Source organism: Pleurodeles waltl, chromosome 5 (genome assembly GCF_031143425.1).
Source record: "Pleurodeles waltl isolate 20211129_DDA chromosome 5, aPleWal1.hap1.20221129, whole genome shotgun sequence".
Lineage (NCBI taxonomy): Eukaryota > Metazoa > Chordata > Amphibia > Caudata > Salamandridae > Pleurodeles > Pleurodeles waltl.
In genome coordinates, this window is record NC_090444.1 from 787,989,961 (window position 1) to 788,011,190 (window position 21,230).

Genomic DNA, 21,230 nt, shown 5'->3' on the forward strand with positions numbered 1-21,230 from the left:
AATAACCAGGACGACACAACATGACAGTACTAAAATTGTGACGAGAAGAGTGAAGCATAAAGTACTATTTTGTGTTTGTGTACTTGGAAGAAGTATTCTTCTAAAGTGATTGCTTGAATTTCACTTATTCTTCCAAAGGAGTTAATTGTTACTAGGAAAGCAACCTTCCATGAGAGAAACTGAAGAGCGCAAGAATGCATGGGTTCAAAAGGTGGACCCATAAGTCTTGTGAGCCCAATGTTAAGATTCCATGCAGGAGCTGGTGGAATGGTAGGTGGAATAACTCTTTTAAGACCTTCCATAAAAGCTTTTATGACAGGAATTCTAAACAGAGAGGTATGTTGTCTGTTTTAGAGGTAGGCTGATATTGCTGTTAAATGAATTTTTATAGATGAATATGCCAGATTTGCTTTCTGTAAATGAAGCAAATATACAATATCCTGTACTGATGCAATAAGTGGATCAATGTTTTTAGGTTGGCAGTAATATACTGGTTGTAGGTTTATGTGTTTGTTTTAGAATGTCCATACATTCTGGTGGAAGCTGTCAATATCCAAATTCTATCACCTCAGGAGCAAAATCGCCAGGTTGAGCATACTGGGATTGGGATGCCTGATCTGACCCATGTTTTGAGTCAACAGGTATGGTCTGTTTGGGAGCTTGTGATGTGGTACTACCGACAGATCCAATTGTGTTGTGTACCTATGTTGACATGCCCACGTGGGAGCTAGGAGTATCATACTGAGGGAAGCGTGACGAATCTTGTTGACCAGAAACAGAATTAATGGGAGAGGGGGAAAAGCGTAAGCAAATATCTGTGACCAATTGATCCATAGAGCATTGCCCTTGATTGAGGGTGTGGTTATCTGGACGCGAAGTTTTGGCATTTTGCGTTTTCGTTTCTTGCGAAAAGGTTTATGTTTGGTGTTCCCCACTTCTGAAAGTAATGTTGAATTACTTGAGGGTGAATCTCCCATTCATGTATTTGTTTCTGCGTCCTGCTTAAGAGGTCTCCTAGCTGGTTGTGTAGCCCTGGGATATATTCAACTAGCAGGTGAATGTTACTGTGAATTGCCCTTTTCCAAATTGTTTGGGCTAGGAGTGACAATTAGGATGAGTGCGTCGTCGTCCCCCTGTTTTTTCAGATAATACATTGTCGTCATGTTGTCTGTCCTTATTAAGACTGTTTTGTGAAAAATCTGTGGTTGGAATGCTTTGATGGCTAAGAACACTGCCAGCAATTCCAAGTGGTTTATGTGGTAAGTTTGCTGGATTGAGTCACATTCTCCCTGTATTGTAAGATTGTTGAGATGGGCTCCCCAACCTGTCATTGATGCATCTGTGGTGATTATGATCTGTGGCACAATGTCCTGAAATGGCCGCCCTTTTGATAAGTTGGTGTCATTCCACCATTGCAGAGATTTGTAAGTTTGGCGGTCCAATAACACTAGATTCTAGCAATGGTTGTGTCCACCTCCAATTGCTGCTTATTAAAAGGCATGTTAAGGACCACTTGTTGTATTTAAGGCTTAAAGCCCGAGGACCTCAACCAAGAATGTTTTCTAATTGTGATGCTAGTGTTTATTCCTCCAGCTGCCATATCAGCTGCGTCTAGTGCTGATCTGAACTGATTATTGGCAATGGCTCGTCCTTCTTCCACTACCTTCTGTGCCCTTTTCTGGTGCTCCTTTGAGAGGTATTGCAGGAACTCCTGCATCTCATCCCAATGTGCCCTGTCGTATCTAGCTAAAAGGGATTGGGAATTAGCAATGCGCCACTGATTTTCAGCCTGAGTTGCCACCCTTTTGCCTGCTGCATCGAATTGGCGGCTTTCTTTATCAGGGGGAGGAGCATCCCCTATGGACTGACTATTTGCACGTTTTCTGGCTGCACTGACTACAATGGAGTCTGGTGGTAACTGTGAAATGAAAACTGGATTGGTTGGTGCTCCTTTATTATTATTTTTTATCTGTTCTAGGTGTTAACACCCTGGCCTTGACTGGTTCTTTAAAAAGGTCATCCGCACGTTTCAGCATACCAGGTAGCATTGGCAAACACTGGTATTGTTTGTGAGTTGAGGAAAGAGTGTTAAATAAAAAATCCTCTTCTATTGGCTCAGAGTGCATCTGCACACTATGATAGGCGGCTGCTCTGGAAATGACCTGATTATAGGCTGTGGTATCCTTAGGTAGAGATGGTCTTGTAGGACACAAATCAGGATCATTGGGTGGGATTTGGTCAGAGTCATACATGTCCCATGGATCCATGTTATAAAATGCTGTAAATGTTAGGACCGACTGCTCCTGCTGCTTACAGCCCCTAGGCGATGGGGGTTTTGCACTTACCATCTTAAATAATTACCTGCTACACTTTGTTAATTTTGTACAATTCTACAGTGTCAGTTCTTCTGAACATACATTTTTGTACCCGGGACCGCGCCTTTTAAAAGGCAGCCCACTTATGCCCTCTTGTGGATTTCAACCATACATATACACGCATTTTGTTGTTTCGCAGGCAAAATGTGCAGCCGATACCAGAGAAGAATACTGTACTGTTGCCAGTGACGTGGACACTCTACCAGCCATGTGAAAACACCCAGTGTAGGCAGGAGACTCCCTATTTGTAAGCTACAATTTATGTTTAGCTTTGCTCGGACTCTATTCTGCTTTTTCGAAAGCTTACTGCCGCTGTTGAACTGGAAATTCCTCTCCGACCCGGAAACGGCTCCCTGCGAGCGCCAGCGGGCACGGACGGAGACGCTGAGAGCAGAGCTCCCCAAAATCCTCACTTCGTTGAGCCGAGGCGAAGGTGCAGCTCGTGCATCTACGCTGTGTTGCGCCAAAGTGGAGGCCCTGGGTGCCGAGAGCAGAGCTCCCCAGATCCCCGAAGTCGCCTGGCTCGAGGCCGAGGCAGAAGGACCAGGGAACCGCGAGGAAGCTGGAGTGAGGAAGAGGGAAGCGGCTGCAGAAGCAGTCTAAGCGACAACGCCAACGGCCTCGAACTGTAAGTGAGGAGCCTGTGGAGTTAGGGGAGTCTCGCCGGTCAGCAGCTGCAGCACAGCACTTCTTCCAGTGGCCTGTCAAGGGAGCGGAGATAGGGGCTGAAGTGCAGCTGGCACCTGGAGTGGTGATTTGCGGCTGCGAAAAAGCGGCATCCCAGGTGCTGGATTCCAAAAAGACCAGGAGTCCAGAAACAGCAGTGGCAGGGACCAAAGTGCTGCGAAGACCCTTGGAGGTCAGTGATTGAGCAGGGGCCAGAGACACACAGTTTCAGCAGGAATGTAGGGGCCCCAAACAGGGCCCAGGTGACTTTTCTGCCAGGCCTGGGCCAGTTGGTGAAGAGGCTTGTGGCCAGAGGGGAATTATCCTGTCTGCTTCGCCGGAGCTGCAAGGAGTTTGCATAACCCCTTTTCGTGCTCTTCAGAAGGAGTAAACTCAACGATGACCTTGAAGAAGCTACGTTCAGGTCGTCTGCTCCTAGGAAGATCATGCTTAAAAAATAAATCCAACCCCCTACGGATTAAAGTACATCCCGTAGTCTTGCTGAAGGGCCAGACGCAGAAGCAATTATTTACTTTCTGTGGAAAAGAGAAAACTCCATTCCAGGACGCAAACGGAGTAGCCCCCCCAAATATAACTTCTGATACAGAGCCACCTAAGAGACCTCCAAGGGAGTCTCTAAGGGAATTTTCAAGGGAGTTTTATCTGGCGGAAGAAAGCCAGAAAAGAGGAGTCAAGGATTTGGAACAGGGTGACTGTGCCCTCTGTGGAGATCGCAGAGAATATCCGGCATCCTCGGAGTTTGTCGGGTCACAGCTTCATCTCTCCCCATCCTCTACATCTGCCCGGTCAGTCAGCCCATTCCCACTAGCAGACATGGCGCTTAAAAGCCCCCAGGAAGGTGGTGCCCTCCGATCAACAGCGTCTGCAGCCATCGGGTTCAAGGCGTTACGCTGCCGGATCTGGATTTTGATCTATGCCAGAGATATGGCTTTCAGGCCAATGATTTTCCTCCCCCCCAACCCCCTCCGCGCACTCCAGGACTAAGTGTATACCGCCTTCAACTGGCTTGCAGCTGTCTAATAGTACCCCGTCTCTACAAGATTCATTATACTCCCACTCTCATTTGTCAGCGACACCAGCTCTTGAAGTAAGTGGTATCCAACCCATTCAACCTCGTGAACCAGAGGTCAGGCTTTCAGACTCCTTGTTTAGCTTGGAAAACCTTCTTGCATCAATCTTAAAGCTCCTGGAGAAATTTGTAGGCGGCTCAGATTGCATCCTTGACTCTGTGACAGCAATTTTAATGGAACTGACTAAAGATTAAAAAAAGGGGGACTTGATTCTAGACCTTCCACAGAATAGTGCTGTCCCCCTGCAGCCATTAAAAGATCAGAGGCCCCCTAGTGCGACCCCTAGGGAGCCTCCGAGGGTGCGCTCGAGTGTGGATGTAAGCATGCAAGCTGGTAAACCTCAATGCAAACGCCCCAGTGAGGCAAAATCACATCTGGACAGCCCTGTAGATTTTATCCGATTTATTTTTGATACTCCAACGTTGAAGCGCAATCAATTAGTAAAGCTCAATCAGTCCACTCTGAAGGTATTCTCAATCTTTGAAAAAAAACTATAACCAAAAGAGTGGTCCCACGGAATCACCCTCTGCACCATCCATGGAAGAAGGAAATAAGATGGGAGACAATGTTAAAGGTGGGAAAAGAACTAAAAGATCGAAAAATCATGTCGACTGATCAATAAGAAAGTTAGAAGGAAAGTACTCTTTCCAGAGGTGATGATTTCTCCGCAAATTCGTACGGAGCTATCCACAAAGTCCTTTCTTCCGCTCTCACTGCTACGGACTAGTTTTTCCACCAGGGAGTCTGGAAGGGAGCGTAAAACTGATTCTTCTCCCACTCACCTCTTGGAAATCCCTCCAGCCTTGAATCCATCAGCTAAGCCTTTTTTGCCTCCGAGGCTGGTGGTCGGCCTTAATGACATCAACGTCTCTTCAGCTGGGGAAGGAGCTCCCTCAGTAGGTCATAACGTGGATACCCACATAGTAGATTATTGCCTATCTTTGATGCAGACCTAACCCTAAATAGATCTACTGTGTTAAGATGTTTTTCAGAGTCTAGTTCATTGAAACACATTTCAAGCCACGACATTGACCTAGTTTCCCTATTGGTTTCTAATGTAGGACTTGGGGCTAGGATCACCTTCTGCTCTATGCGTTTGGCGAACTTAGTCCTTTCACAAGCAGACTTTTTTCAGTGTTGTGGGATTGATGTTGTGCCTTTTTTGTCTCACACTATTTCCCATGAGGATAAGGTAACAAATCAGGCCTTTAATAGTCCCTTACCCACTGAGCACTTTAAATGTACTGAACACACAGTGTTTAGATCTAGAATAGATCTACAGGCTCTTAAGTCTCCCTAATAGGGAATGATAGGCAGGTGCTACTGCAGGTATTACGATCTGCACCCAAGCAATTAGTCACTAATGGTCTGGGCGAGTGGAGTTGGCTCCCTGGTGCCCTAACTCAAGTGAGGGGGGCCCAGGTTCCCGCCTCAACCCTCTTCCTAACAGAGGTTTAAAAATTGTTTCCTGGAATGCAGCAGGGGTATAATTTAGCAGGGAAAAACTATCCTACCTTAGCCCGTTAAACCCCGATTTAATCTGCCTTCAGGAAACTTGGTCAGACACTGATCTATTACGGGATGATTATTTTGTCTCAAAGGGGGCACGCTAAAGGGGGGGGGGGTAGCCTGCCTACTGTCCAATACACTTAAATGGGATTATACCTCTTATAAAGATCCCAGTAATCTCTTTGTAGCCTTAAATGTTCAATTGCATAATACTGTGTGAGGCCCTACTCCATTGCTATTAATTAATGTTTATGTTCCTCCTGAGGCAGCCTATGATTCTTTGTTACAGAAGGATTTTGCCCATCTTGAGGATGGCCTAGACATTGAGTTCCCCCGATTCATAGTATTTTTAGGAGATCTAAATTGCTAAATATCCAACCATGCCTTATGACAAATGCAAGATGCGGAGAGAGAATCTGCGCTTCGAATTCCAGCAAGCGTTCCCCCCCCCTCACTAAAAACTAACAAAAGAGGGGAACTTCTCCTCAGCCTCATTAAGAAAAACGATTGCATTATTGCCAATGGTAGATCTTCTTCTGATTCCCCAGCTTCTTTTACATATATATCTTTGGGGAGGGGCGGGGAGGGCAATCTTATATTACTTAGTGCTTGGTTATTCTTCCTACTATCTACTGGAAGATTTTAGGATTATAAATACCCCCTATAGCGACCATAATTTGCTTTTTATTACTCTAGAAACAAACATACCACCAATGGAATCCTGGAAGTCTAGTGGGTTTACTCAAGAGTTTTGATAAAAGGACAGGGAGGACACAGTGGAATTTTAAAACGATTGCAGGTGTATCGGCGATGTTAGTATCTGTGGTGCTGACCTGATTAGTTGGGAGGGGATGGAATTCCAAAATATTTCCAAATTTATGAAGCAGCTGTTAGTTAACTCTTCTCCTTGAGAGTTAAAAATTGCCCAGAGAATGATCCCCCGCACACTGCTTGATCTAAACAGGGAAATAAATAAATACATGTGGGCAAAGAGTGGCTGTGTGCAGGAGAGCGCGCACTGTCCAGAAATAAGCTACTGTTCATTTGCAAGGTCCATGATGACGTGAAACGATGGGGGGAGTGCTCAAATGGTATGCACCCAGCCACAGAGTGCGTAAACTGTCACCCCTATGGGGTTACAGTTGTAATATGCATAGAAGAAAAACCAAGGCACATCCCAAGAAGTTGTAATGTTCCAGTTTTATTCCTCGTATTGTCTTTGGATGAGAACAATGGCCTGTGGCCTAAGCTGACATCTTGGAGCCAGAATCGAAGATGGAAACAGAAATCCTTATTCAAATGGACAGCAGTCCAAGAAATATACAACAGCCGACACGTGTTTCGTCTGGATAGACTTTATCAAGGCTATAGTAAGGATATTGACTCAATATTCCAATGTGCTAAAGACAAATTAATGTCGTAATGTCTTGGACTGCTGTCCATTTGAATAAGGATTTCTGTTTCCATCTTCGATTCTGGCTCCAAGATGTCAGCTTAGGCCACAGGCCATTGTTCTCATCCAAAGACAATACGAGGAATAAAACTGGAACATTACAACTTCTTGGGATGTGCCTTGGTTTTTCTTCTAGGGAAATAAATAACTTGGTTAGGTCCCAGTTTATAGTTTACTCTGGGGAAAGGAAAGCCAGGGTCGCTCTATTAAAAAGGAAAAAGAGGTGCCTGACGGCCCGCCTCGTAAAAGAATCTGGATCCATCTCCGGGAAGCAGCAGTCAAGGGTCAGGCAAGGCGTTTTTGGGCACTGGTGGGTGATTTTTGCGGGTCTAGAGTACGTCCACCACCTGTAGCCATAGCTGAAGCTCGCTGATCTGAATTTATCTCCCTCCTGTATGCCTCAAATAGGGCTGAAACGTTCCGGGCCACTGAAAGTAAGGGGTTGCATTCTCAATTGTAGTATCTGGCTCTTTTATATGCATCTCTAATCAGCCTTCTAGGGTACCCCCCTAGAAGGAATTTCTCTTTTAGATCATTAGCGTGCTTATCAATTATATCACTGCAGTCCCTCCTGATTCTCAAAAACTGACTGGGTGGAATACTTAGACGTTGGCATCTCGGATGGTAACTCTCAAAATGTAATAAAGTATTACGAGCTGTAGGTTTAGTGTACAAAGACACCTGAAGCAGTCCTTGATCTCCATATATAAGGATATCTAAAAATTCCACCTGTTGATTATTAATATTAGGAGTAAATCTCAGATCATCATCACACAGGTTGAGCAATTCAATAAACTCCATTAACGCTTCTCTATTTCCTTCCCATATTAAGAAAATGTCATCAATATAGCATGCCCAATGTCTGGCATGTTCAAAGAAAGGTGCAACTTCATTGTGTATGAATCTCCTTTCAAAAAGTCCCATAAAGATGTTCGCCACACTAGGAGCACAAGCTGCTCCCATACAGGACTCCTTTTATTTGTTTGTATATCTCGCCATCAAATTCGAAATAGTTTTCCCATAGAACAATCTTTAAACAACTAAAAATAAAGCTAAGAGGTATCTGGGAAGTTGTATCTCTAAGTACTTTCTCTACAGCTGTATAAGCTCCATTTTGTGCAATATAAGTATATAAAGCTTCAATGTCCAGAGTAACTAGAATATGTTTGTTAGGATCAAAAGATAGACCTTCCACCCTGGAAATCATTTGTGACGTGTTCTTAATGTACGAAGGAAACTCTAGTACCAAAAGTTTTAAGAAAGTGTCTATATATTTAGATAAAGGCTCAGTAGCTGAGCCAATAGTGGACACAATAGGCCTCAATGGGGAGGGGTGGGGTCTTCGATCTTTTTATGAGTGTTAGGTACTCCACATATTGTTGTAAGTTTATGAATTCCACCTGTGAGGAAATTAGACTCACTTCTAGAGATATAGCCATTTTGTATGCCTTCTTCACACAGGACTTTAATTCCAGCAATAATCTGCGTGGATGGATTACCTCGAATCTTACAATAATGGTCCATCATGGCCAACATGGATTGCATCTTAAGCTTGTACCTTTTAGTGTCCATAACCAGTATCCCACCGCCTTTGTCGCAAGTTTTAATAATAATTAGCCTATTCTGTCGAAGTTCTTGCAAGGCAGTCGGTTGTACTGATGTAAGGTTAGAAGAGGGTGACGGAACGAACCTAAGGGCCTTGCTGATTTTATTCATAAATGTCTTTTCAAAAATAGCTACTTCCTGACTGACTAGATCCAGGCCAGAAATAGAGGTAGATTTAGACCGGAGACCTGAAATTTTGTTATCCAATTGAACTTCTCTATTAGAGAAGAATTTGTTGAGTCTGATCTTACGAAAAAAGGATTGAAGGTCTTTTACAAGTTCAAATTTGTTGCCCCTCTTCGTAGGAACAAACAAAAGACCCTTCTTTAGGCGATCCATGGCAGACTGTGGCAAATCAATCTGACAAATTGAAAATGGGTAAAGCTTTAGAAACATCTATGCTTTCCAATACTGATGTTTTCGTGTCTGTAAATACCGATGGGATTGATCAGACTGCTAGTAAGGCCTCCCTCTCCCTCTGTTCTGATGTCTTTTCCAAGGGCTGTTCCTGCGTCTTCAATATTCTAAAAAAGAATTTGTGTCACGCATGGTCTGTGATCTTGTTTCCCTCGAGAAATCATGTCTTGTGGAGCCACCCTCACCATCAGATTCTCAAGTGTCTGCAAAAGTGACTCTCAGTACTGCTGAGGCACTGGGAATAGAGCTAGCCTCTCTAGACATCTCCGATGAATAGAAATCTACCCGAAGATAAGGATATGCTCTTTCTTGTGAAAAAAATCTTACATCTTTTTTAAGTGTATCTGTTTTCCTTTTTAGCAAATACTCATGATATGCCTCTGTTTGTTCAATGACTCCCTCTAATTTTTTCTTTGCATCTTCTAAAGTATCTGTCTGATTCATTTTATCTTCAAGTAAGCCAATCTCTTTTTCCAAAGTAGATATCATTTCTTTGGCTGTTTCTATAATCGGAATCATCCAATCTCTAGAGAAACGGTTAGCTATATGGGACCATTTTTCCAACAATGTACGAATGTCAACAAAAAGCCCCGGAATGTTCTTTATTCGGAGTCCAATAGGGATAACTCCAGCTTTTAAATGTTCTAATATAAAATTTGCATGGGCTTCTATTCTCTTCAATTTTTTCTTTAAGTTCAACAATTTAATTCCTTCTTCATGTTGTTCATGCCATACCGTATTCCTACTACTAGTCTCTGTCCAAATTGTGGAAAAAAGGGCATTTGTTCCTCAGTAACTCTTCTTACAGAAAACCCAGAATGCTAGCCTCAGGCTAGCCTCCCGTTGCATTCAATGTTTGCCAATACATTAAGTATTTTTATAAGTCCATATAACTACACAAAGAGGTTCCCAAAAGACAATCGCTATGACTGACTGCACAACATCTTCTTGTTTTATCAACTCCAAATACTTTCAACCCATGAGAAAGCAATTATAAAGAAAAGTCCCTAAATGGCACCACAGTCTGATCACATCATAAGTAACCAAAAGTAACCATAGACTTAGTCCCTACAGGTCGTAGTACAACATGCATCTTCTTTTATACACCTTCAGGCCACAATAACTGTAGCCCCTAGAGGTCACTGCACTCCCAGCTGTAGAGCTCCTGCTCCAGCCTGGGGAGTGCTATCTAAATCCTGATTTGGTCCTTCTTTTCTTTGACCCTTCCAAAGTAGGCTCAGCACTTTTGTTAATTCCTTTTGGTCTCTCTGGGGAGCTGTGGCACTTCTGCAGCTCCACTGTGCTTTCTTTTACATGTGGGTTGTTGCCCCGCCAACTGAGTGGTCACCACAAACAACAGAAATTGCACCAACCGTATCAGGCCCTGCAATGCATTATGGGGCACTCCTCTGAGAATGTGAATGTTTTAAATGCGGCTCTTCTGCTGTGCCCAGAGAGCCGTTGCCTTTCCTTCATTTTTGTTTCTCAGGCTGCCACATTTTCTCTATTTGTCTGGAGTGCCCGGTTTCACCTGGGCACCCTGAAGGCCATAGCAAGTTGGGAGCCCACCCCTGGTCGTCCCAGCCAGCTGCCACGCAGGCAGCCTCTCCTTTGCTGCTCACGGGAGCTAGCAGCATTCTTCTCTTCTGCCCACTCCTGCGGGCAGGATGCTTGCTGTGGTGGCAGCTTGGGGAGCGGGGAGGCAGGCCACCATGAGGGTTAGGATTCGCAGGCTTTCTTGGCTCTGGGGAAAGGGAACCAATGCATGCCCCCTCCTGGGAGAAAATTATGGAGTTACTTGCTGCGGCATCACCCACCCTGAGGCATTTTCCAAAGCTGCAGCAGAGCTCCACATGTTCCATTATGGTGCAGCTGTGGGGGTGGAGGCACAGGCAGGTCCAAGGTCAAATCCTTCTGTGGCTGATATCTCAGGCCCCAGTCGTGCCGTTTTACCTGTTTTGGGTTCATTTTGCTCCTGGTGGCTAGCTCTAGCCATATGGAGCACTTTCCTGGCGCCTTCTGGCCTCTTAGGCTGTGAACTTTGCAGGGAGCTGGTTCCATGGCTCCTTGCGCCAGCCTTTCTCCTTTTTCTTCTCTGGAGCTTCTCTCCTACTTGGTGCAGAAGTCCAGTCTTTCCCCCAACTAGTCCTTAGGGGATGTAAAGGGATCAGCTTCCATAGTCCACGGGGCAACTGTAGTTAGAGTTCTTAGTCCAGATGGATACCAGGAGGTTCCTTATTCCAGCTGTCCATGGCTGCCATATCCAGTCCCAATGTCCAGCAGAATATCACAACCAAAAGAGATCTCTACCACTGTCGCAAGACCTTTTAAGTCGGGGTGGAAGGTTCCAGAAGGGTCTACAAACAATGCACCTCTGGCCTATCCTGGGGTGCCAATCACCTCTCCGCCCATTCCAACCCTCCTGCACAGCCTGCTGGGACATTTCAAAATGGCATCAACCAGGTGCTACTGGTCAAATTTTGCCCCTTGCTGATATCACTGCCACGGCTTTTACCACCAAATCTTCAAAAGGAGCCTCTCCTGTGTTGACTCCAGAGGTCTGGGCTCCCACCTGTGTTCAGTGGGCTTGGGCTGATCCATCCCTGTTACAGTGTGACAGTTGATTGATGCAGATCCTTCATCTCCATCCCTTTCCTCCTCCGGAGCCGGCTCAAGCACTATTACTCCCTTTATGTGGGGTTGGCTTTGTTCCTGCTGCTGGAGAGAAACTTTAATTAATTGACACAGCAAGGTAACTAAAGACCTGGGCTCTGACCCCGAGTGTAACCAGAGAAATATGACAATCCTATACACAAAGCAAGCTGGGTAGTGGTGGTGAATAAGGTGCATTTCCCAAATGTGGTATAAGTATGGATGTAACGTATTTAACAAACAGCTGTGGTGCAATGCGGTTAAGTGAGCTCCACTACCCTAGAGCATATTATGGTGTTCAATAAAAACACCTCACAATATTGATTACAGACACCACCGTACTCAAGGAGTACATAGATAAATTAAGTCCTTCAGTTAAGTTCAGTTACGATATGTTTCTTTATCAGAAGACATCAGCATAAGTCCTTCGAGTGATCATCGATCCTTAACCACAGCCATCGTATTCAATTGGATGAACATCATTGCATAAGCAAGCCATGTGTTTCGTCACAACAGTTGACTTTTTCAAGGATGCAAGATATATACAACAGTTATGGTAATAAATCCCTACTAAATAGGACAATCCTGACTGATCCATAAGCTGTACAGATATCTTTTGGAACTCTCATATCTGAGTCTGGCATACAGATTACACCACATTTCGATACGCCACTGGTCTCTGAAGGCTAAAGGGAAGCAAAACTGCACTCTAAGGCAGTCTACCCCATACGTGTATAATGGAGTGACACCGCAGACAGGACAGTAAGCAACACCGACTTTCCCTGTGAGTGTACACTAACATTATGAGACCCTTCCCAAGTTAAAATCCAAACCTGCAGAGTTCCCTCTGTGCCATGTAAACTGTGCGCAGTGACCCGGCTGGCCACAACAGAACTTTCCCATGCACCGACCTCACATGTGTGCACACATGTAGCTAGCCAAGTGCCCCACACCCTTGCTGTGTTGCAGAGGCCTTATCAGTGCATAGATTTACAGGACAAATAGGTCCTGCTTCACTACATGAACTGGCGCTGGTAGATACTGAATTCCACTCTTTGGCTAATGTAAAACTTCCTCCACCCCCCCAAACACCCTCCCCCAGCCTCCATTCAAATATGGAATGTTTCTGCTAGTCTTTGCATGGTTGTATTATTATTGATTATTTGCTGGGTATGTCAATATATTATCTATTTCGCCCTCTTATGTAGATTCAGCACTATTTTGCTTCAATGAAATGGCTTCATTCTCCTGTGACTAAGTTCCTCACTTATCTATAATAATAATGAGACTAGGCTGACTCTTTGAAATCTGCAGTAACGTTGTCAACATTGGTCAGACTGTATCAGCGTCAACGGTGTGAAAATTGTAACTTTTTTCAATGCTACTGGTTTTGGGAATTTGAGCATCTTGTCCTTGAACATTCTATTTATGGAAATTGACACACGTGCCTGTAATTTTTCTGATGTAGAACATTTTTCTATTCTTTGCATTTTGAATGACTTAGTTTGTGGGGTATTGAGAAAGTGCCTGTTCTTGTGACGGTAATCAACCCAGACGTAACATGAAGTTCATCTTTCGGCCATATTACCTACCACATTTAGGGGTGCAATGGGTTTTGGTTTCCAGAAGGTTACTTGCCAGAGCTCTCATCCACTTCATCAGCCTAGCATTTTGGGTCTTGGTTACTTCTTCAATTACTTCCCAATGATTTTTCATTGTAGTCATTGTTAAATACCGCTTTAAGACCAAATGTTGATCTTTCTAGGGAACCCTACAATCAAAATAGTATTTGTTTTTACAACCCTGCACATTCAAACTGCAAGAAACAGTACATTATTATAAAACATTACACAACAACAAAAATGAATTCGATATGACCTGTTGCTATGCTGATGGAAAAAACTATGTGGTTTACTACATCTGAGATCAAACTTTCCCACTTTGCTTCTCTGAAAGTTTCTGGCTCCACTCCCTAAAGATGGATCTAATTTAATGAGCATCCTGGAGCATTGAGACTCATTAAACACACTTGCATAGCAGACACCCACCACCTTGAAAAAAGCTCTAGGTAAAAAAATAGGGACCATTCGTGACCACCTATTAGGTGGCTGTATAGGTACAGCTTTGAATCCACAACAGATATGGGCAATTGAATATTTAAAACTTTAATAAAGAAAAGGAAAAACACCTGCTGTTGAATTGTAAAAGTCCTGCAGCCTGCCAGGTTTCTTCTCCAGCTCTTCATATTCCAGGGCCTGAAGGATCATCTCACACTGATCTAACTCCTTCACAAACTTGGCTTCTGCGCTGGACTGGTGTTCATATTCCTGAATAAAGCCATAAACACAAATTATTTTTATATTATAACTAGTATTTATTTTGTTCGCTCAATTTTAGCAAAACAATTTTCGAACTACTATATGTCATGACTCATAGATAACACAAGCACAGCAATCACTGCATGCCAACGCCTGAATAAGGCTGAATAAATGCTTGTTAAAAACTAAGCATCTCCTTAATCCATGCATCTTCAAACAAGTAACAAAGGACTTTTTATAACACATTTGTTGATGCTTATATTTATATGTGGCTCTATTTATAGTGCAAGTTTAGGTTCTTGTAGATAGATGCATGGTAGAATGGGTCAGTGGTTGTATACTCCTTTATTTCAAATAACTTTTATTAGCCTTACAATCACAGATTTAAACTTTCAAATGTGTTTTATATGTTGCCCTTCTTCTGTTACATACTTTGTTAGATGCAAAATGCATGCACAGCCCTCCATTTGCAGTACATCAACAGTTTTGTGTTCATCAGGAAGGTTCTCTCATAACAGAGCACCGGTGGTGATTCAAAGATGAGAAACAGCACTTTTTGACATCCACGAGTGGAACCATACCACTATTTAACAGCTGCTATCATCTCTCTTCAGTCTTCCACAATATTTCATACTATTCTCATTAAAAGGTGCCCATTAGCCAAATGAGCTCTCTGACAGACAAAACCACTGGTTTGAGTACTGTTGCACAGGACAGGGTATGTAACAGTTTTTACATGTAACAGTTTTTACAAGTATTGGTCCAATTGAGGGTGCATTAGTCCCTAAGAAGTCCCAAGTTCTAAGTTATAGTTAAGAATGCAATAAAATATGTTGACACCATAGTATGGATAAACAACACCATGAGTTTAGTTCGGTATCGTCTACCTAATAGCTGGTCTTCTATTAAAGGTTTACAATTGGAATCAAGAATTTCTTTTAGTCTCCCACCGCCACACTTTTGCAACCCTTTCTTCTCTTTTTTCTATGCACTCTTCAAATGACAGAGCCTCACTGCTTAATCATGTGGTCTATTATGCTGCACACCACTATGCCACACAGTTACGTGGGCGAAAACAACATCCTGCACTTAGGTTATAATAATTTGTCACAATGGGATCACAACCCAACAAACAATTCTGTGTATTTAGACAACTAGTATAAACAATGTAGAGAACCCCTCCATCCCCTTAAGCCCAGTCTTGGATCGGTGTGGTTTTACTTATTGGGGGGTACTTCTTCTTAAGAGAGAGTAGGAAGGTTGTTACCACGAGTTTTTTTTGCAATTAATTTATTTGCAAGCTGTGTAGCTTCCACTTTGGTTCAAGTAGGGGTTCACATCTCAGACTGGTTTAAATTTAAGGTTGGAGACTGCGTGAAAATCCCCAAATCTCGTAAGCAAAGATTCTGAGGATTCAGGGTTATGTTTAAGAAGTGTTCAGAGTTGTTGTCGCAAAATATCACAAAATTGGCTAACCCTGATATGCTCACAATCATTCTTCAAAAAAATACATACATTATATCATTATGTTCCCATTATGGTGGTAAGCCAATCCCATTTATCAGCTAAGGTACCACAAGTGGTGCAACCAATGTATCTAATGAAAAGCATGTAGATTACTGAGTTTTGAAAAGTTGCCGTTTCCGAATATTCTTCTACAGCTTACATAATATTTTTGGAACTGGGGTTTCCAACAGTGTTCACCCTCAGAATGCAGGCCCTGAAATATTAACACAACCCTAAAAGTCTGCATAACATAATGTAGTTATGCACACCAAGATTACTTCCCTCAATCTGCCTTTTTAAAAGTAGAAGTAAGCTTTACTTTTCCTTTAAGACATTCATAAGCAACAAACTCTTTACCAAGAACACTGCTTTTGAAGGGTTCATTCACCTACTCATTCAGATGAAGTAACAGTAGTGGTAAAATCAATATTCAATATCAACAGTTTCAATTCACTTTAGGCCATTGTTTGAAAGTCTTGAGAGCGAAAAACGAAAACAATTAGTTATATGTGTGAAGTTGGTGCTCTCGAAATTTTGGGATTTTGTTGAAACTGCACAAAGCTTTTAAAAGAAAAATTGCCACCTCCAACGGCCTATTTCTCGTTGAGCTCTCTGCTGCCTGGTTCCCCTTCAGCAGAAGTTTCCAACCTGTGCTAAGGGGAGCTTGGGGGTATACAAAGCCACTCGGGTCTGTGACTTCTTCGAAAATTCAATGATATTAACAGATTAATAAATGTATATAAATAAAGTGGCTACATGTACAAATAAACATTTTAAAATGTACTGCAAGTATTAGAGAATTTGAAATGGGAGGCTAATCATTAAATTAGTATCCTGAGATTCATTCGTGAAAGCAGTACAGGTGTATCAAACAGAATATAGCATGGACGATGTGTGGCTTCAATTCAATTTAAAAAAGCTCCAACCTGCCTATTAAAATGTTTTTTTTCTTTATATTTGTTTGCAAATTAAATAAAATGTGTTATTATTTGTGCATGCGTTTGATGGAATGCTTGTTTCTGTGGATTGTTTTGCGGTTCAAATCATAAACAATGTTTAGGCTGGGGTCCCCGGCTTCCAGAAATAACTTAGTGATGGGTCCCCAGATTCCAATAATGATTCAGTGAGGGGTCCCCCAGATGCCAATAATGATACAGTGGGGTCCACAGAAGTTAAAGAGTCGAGAACCACTGCCCTACAGTCTTACTGCATCCTAGGCAACCTTCCCTCTCTACACCCCCACAGTAAGTTTCTGCTATATTTATCTCCTGTCTTCTCCCAATTTAAAGACCAACTACATCCCCTGTGGCAAATATCCGCTCTGACTAGGGCCCCCTGCAATCCCCTTTCCCCAACACTACAAAGTCCTGCTGCGGCCATGATCACCCTTGGTAGACTGCTCAGGGCAGAATGCAGCAACCTCTAATCATAACATTGCCATACAGATGGTGTCCGGCTTCAGGATGACCTTAATATGGGAACTGCTGGAGCTCCATTCTGTCACATGAATATTTCCGGCTCAGCTGTGCTGCGCATCGGCCTAACAATGCAAATGTCAAAAATTCCTGACTACGCATGTCTTCACAGGCAACAGGAAACTTTCAACCGGACTGAGAAAACATACAAATCCCAAATGGAATACGCCCCCTGAAAATTCAATAAACAGCTACATAAAGGATTCTTCGCAAACTTCATTATAAACGCAAAATCTCTTCAAAAGCAGTGCTTTAAATGGGCCGGTAGTCTCCGGTACTGAGTACCGGCACTTTTTTATTTTGAGAGGGAGAGTACCGGCATATCTCAAGATAAACGTAATGCTTTTAATTGGAGAGTACCGGCACTTCTCGGAAACAAGCAGGTACTCTATCACAGAGTACCGGCACTTCTAGTTTTCCATTTAAAGCACTGTTCAAAAGTCATATGCATCAACTGCTAAAAAAGGTAAAAGTGACAGGGCTCGACTTGTCCCCCTGGAACTGGGCAGAAAAATGGAAATCATTCAAGAGGGTGGTTACCAGATTGTTCTCCCTTTCCGATTTCAAGTGGCCAAACAGTTGCTGCTGTTTCCTGTTGACAGTTTCTGGAACTAATGAGCAAAAGTATTTCCAGGAACAGGCCCAGGTGAACCTAAGTACGTAAGTTACATGAGATCATTGAGAGGGATGCCAATTATAACCTCTCTCCAAATACAAAACATTTCATTAATGTGAACGTGAAGTGTTGCCTTCAATTTCTTCAGGAAGTTCAAACAAGCATTGACAAACCCAATAGGTTTCGCCTATACGAGAGCTACTGGCTTTGCCAATGTATTTTAGCCATGTTTCAGAGCAGCATGGCTGTTGTGCAATATGGCTAAAAGTTAGAATAAAAGTGCTGTATCAAAAGTGCCAGCCTGTCTGTGAGAGCAGGGCATGCATCCCGGTGTGCCCGGAGAAACTCCCTAGGTTTTACTGCTTGCAAAAAGGCGACCCGCGTTAGATAGGCATTAATGAGCCTGTCGGTTGTGAAGGGCTCTTTAAAGGCAGTACATTTCAGGCATACCAGGGACAATAGTCACTCACTGGCTCATCAGGACGGCGGGTTAAACATTGGGTTGAGGGGACACGATGGGATTGCGGAGGCTGGACATGGAGACGGGGCTCTGGCTCGAACAGGTGCCACATATTTCCCACGCAGATTAGATCATAAATGCTTGCAGGCAAAGATGTTTTAAAAGGGAGAGTGTTGCCAAAACTCCTTTAGACTTTTAATTGTTTAGGGAGAATACACGTTCTGACACGGTAAACTATAGGAGGGCTGTACGCCCACTGTGTAAAAGAAAATGCTTCGAAAGTACAGCGTATGGGCTGTGTAGGCGAAAACTAATTATTGTATTAAATTAAACTGCTCTAAAGTCTGCCAGAAATGTGTTTTCTCACAGCTCCACTGCCTGAAGGTTAATTTAAACTATCTGCACAACTGCTTGTTGATTAGAACAAACTTTTGAAGCACACATCACTTAACACAGAGCAGCGATCGGCACAATGTGTACACAGGGCTTTTCAAGTGTCATTTCCCTGCAAGGTGTGCAGGGCACGTGCTCCCTGTGTGCAGATAAATACAGTGGTGCAACAGGGGTAGCCTCACTAATTTTCTTTAGGTGTTGCCGTGATATGCATCACCAGCACAGGAGCTATAAAATCGTGCATTAATGCACATCAGTGCATTGAGTCAAGCTAGTGTACTTAGCGATGTCAGTCCATGCGTGCCGCGACAACTTACACCTGCTCAGCACAGTGGGGTGGAGCGCATTTTGCTGGCAGTATGTGCAGTGACATGCATCAGAGTGTGAGCGATGCTGGTAGGGGGCCCGGTGGTGTTGGGGAAGCTGATATGAGAGGACCAGAAAACACAAGCACTCACATTGAGTGCTTCAACAAAAAAGAAAAAGTAGCTTCAAAAACTGCAGCAGTGGAAGGACACAAGAAGATGGCCCGTGCTCATGGGGTGGGCCAGCCAGATAAAGGGGGCACGATGCCTGCGGGTCGGGACAAACTGAAAAGAAGCAAACGAGAGTAACATTGGCGTTAACCAATGTTAAGCTATGGGAACGCTATATGCCCACTGTATGTAAACAAAATGACTCGCAGAGATAGCGAATGCGCTGCCTAGGCGAAACCTAAAAATAAAATATTTTGTACCACATTAATTAATTTGTAACACAATGATGTGATGGCAGCAGGAAGGAAAAGCTGAGAGGATCATTCATAATAAATTAATAAAATCAATATCCATGAGTCTGGTACGTCTTCTCTCCTCAGTGTGGGTACAAGGAGTAATTCGTGTTCACATCACACACGATTTTTGAGCATGCAGGCCCCAGCACCTGATAATCACTTGCACTGCTTTGAAGTGTAAGGGTGACTTGTGAAAGGCAAATGACGAGACGTATGCATATGCAGCACACAAAATGTATACTGAATCCCTGTGAGTTGGGTAGCTGAACATGGTGGTGTTTTAGGCCTGGGATTATATCTTCAAAAACTGCAAACATATGGAGAAAAGATGAATATCTTGCACCACCATGCACGTTTCCATAAAGCAAGGTGATGTGTTTGTTCTTTGAGATCAGACGCCCATTTATTATTGGCTGCAAGGAAAAATATATTTAGTTTGAGGGCAAACAGTGGCCTTGAATTGAGTCAATTTATATGCATCTTTCCTCGGTAGATCTCAAGTCTTGGAAGTATCAGACTCCTGTATTCATAACCAAGTAACGTTCTCAGTAAGAACCGGTAGGCTGAATGCCACCCAAACAGGAGGTTGGTTCCATCCGATCATGAGGACAGATCTAGTGGATCTTCCGATAAAATGGGAGTGTTAGGAGAAGACATGAATCAACCTGGATCAAGGTTTCTTTTACTGATATCAATCAGCAGAAGGTCGAGCAGAGTCTGGTGTCAATCCTGGACTGGGCAACCACCTAGAAAGAGAAGGCCATATGACAAACTGTCTAATGACACAACCAGGCTGTGGTGGAATCTTAAACCTGAAGTGCACAGCATTCTCTGGGGGGTCCCAATTCACATTCCAAAACCACGTACTGTGATTCAATGCACTAAATTCCTTGAACATGCAGGGTCCCACAGGTAATCTGCTGACTTTGGAAAAGGAACCTGTAAAAACCAGTCAGCAGCTTGGGGGAAGGAGTGAATCTTTTGCCATCTCAAACGTAATGCCACTGACAAAATTACCTTTGTGAATAATGTTATGAGATAACTTGAATCAAACGGGAGCACGTTGTACTGATATTCAGTTCCCCTAACAAGGAAGCACAGATCATTTTTGCCAGAGTGCAATCCTGGGATGTGGAAACAATCAACTGGTAATCTGCTTGCCTACAATACATCCAAAAGGTGGTGGAGGCAGGATTTGACACAGAATTGTATTTTCTGTCTTTAAGTCTCTCTTGACAGGTCTCAAGAAAAGGTAATGGTATAGGAAAAAACGAAGTTCATTTAAATAAAAAATGTTGCTAAAACCCCTTGTGTGCTTAGATAACACCCATCTGCCCTGCTAATTTGCTGATACCTTTTGAGAACAAGAGACCACCCACATCCAATTTGTGCATAAATTCTTCAATGCAGCCACTGAAGGCATGAAGCACACCTCTGTGGGCTTGTGTAAATCCACGAAGACAATCCAGGTGTACCTGCTTTATTCCCTTATCAATGCAGGAATGTAAACATTAAGCCCACCCTCTGAAGCATTAGGATTCTTGACGTCTTTTTGTCCTTCTGGTGTAGACCAAAACCTATTTGCTCCACAGACCCACATAGAGGTACGGAAAAGTACCTACTTGTAAACAAAAGGAAGGAGTGTGAGGACTTAGTCTTAGTCCTCCACTAATAGTATCCCTATTCTGGAGGTTCTTCCTCCTACAATCATTCTCAAGACTCGGGCAGAAAATAGATGGCAGACGGAGGCCAAAGGACTATCTAGATTCTAGAGTGATATGCAAAATGTTTGATAACCATCCATTTGTCTCCCTGAGGGTGTGTGTACGTAAATCATGCTACTGCTTTTATCCAATCAAAAGCTGCCATTCCATACGTCACAACCAACATTATGTGCTCCATGTACATTATTCTTAACATCA

General features: G+C 43.2%; 1 protein-coding gene across 3 annotated transcripts in view; it reads right to left on the bottom strand.

Annotated features, from left to right (window-relative positions):
- HDDC2 (HD domain containing 2) overlaps window positions 1-21,230 on the bottom strand; it is a 152,463-nt gene that overhangs the window by 32,229 nt on the left and 99,004 nt on the right. For 2 of the 3 annotated variants that reach the window (XR_011203733.1, XM_069234807.1), the window contains exon 5: window positions 13,957-14,095. Coding sequence is in view for 1 of the 3 variants with exons in the window: in XM_069234807.1 (XP_069090908.1) it covers window positions 13,957-14,095 (139 nt within the window). In the remaining 2 variants the exon portion in view is untranslated. Of the gene's footprint in view, window positions 1-13,360; window positions 13,540-13,956; window positions 14,096-21,230 lie in introns of all 3 variants that reach the window. The other variant, XR_011203734.1, reaches the window with a different exon arrangement.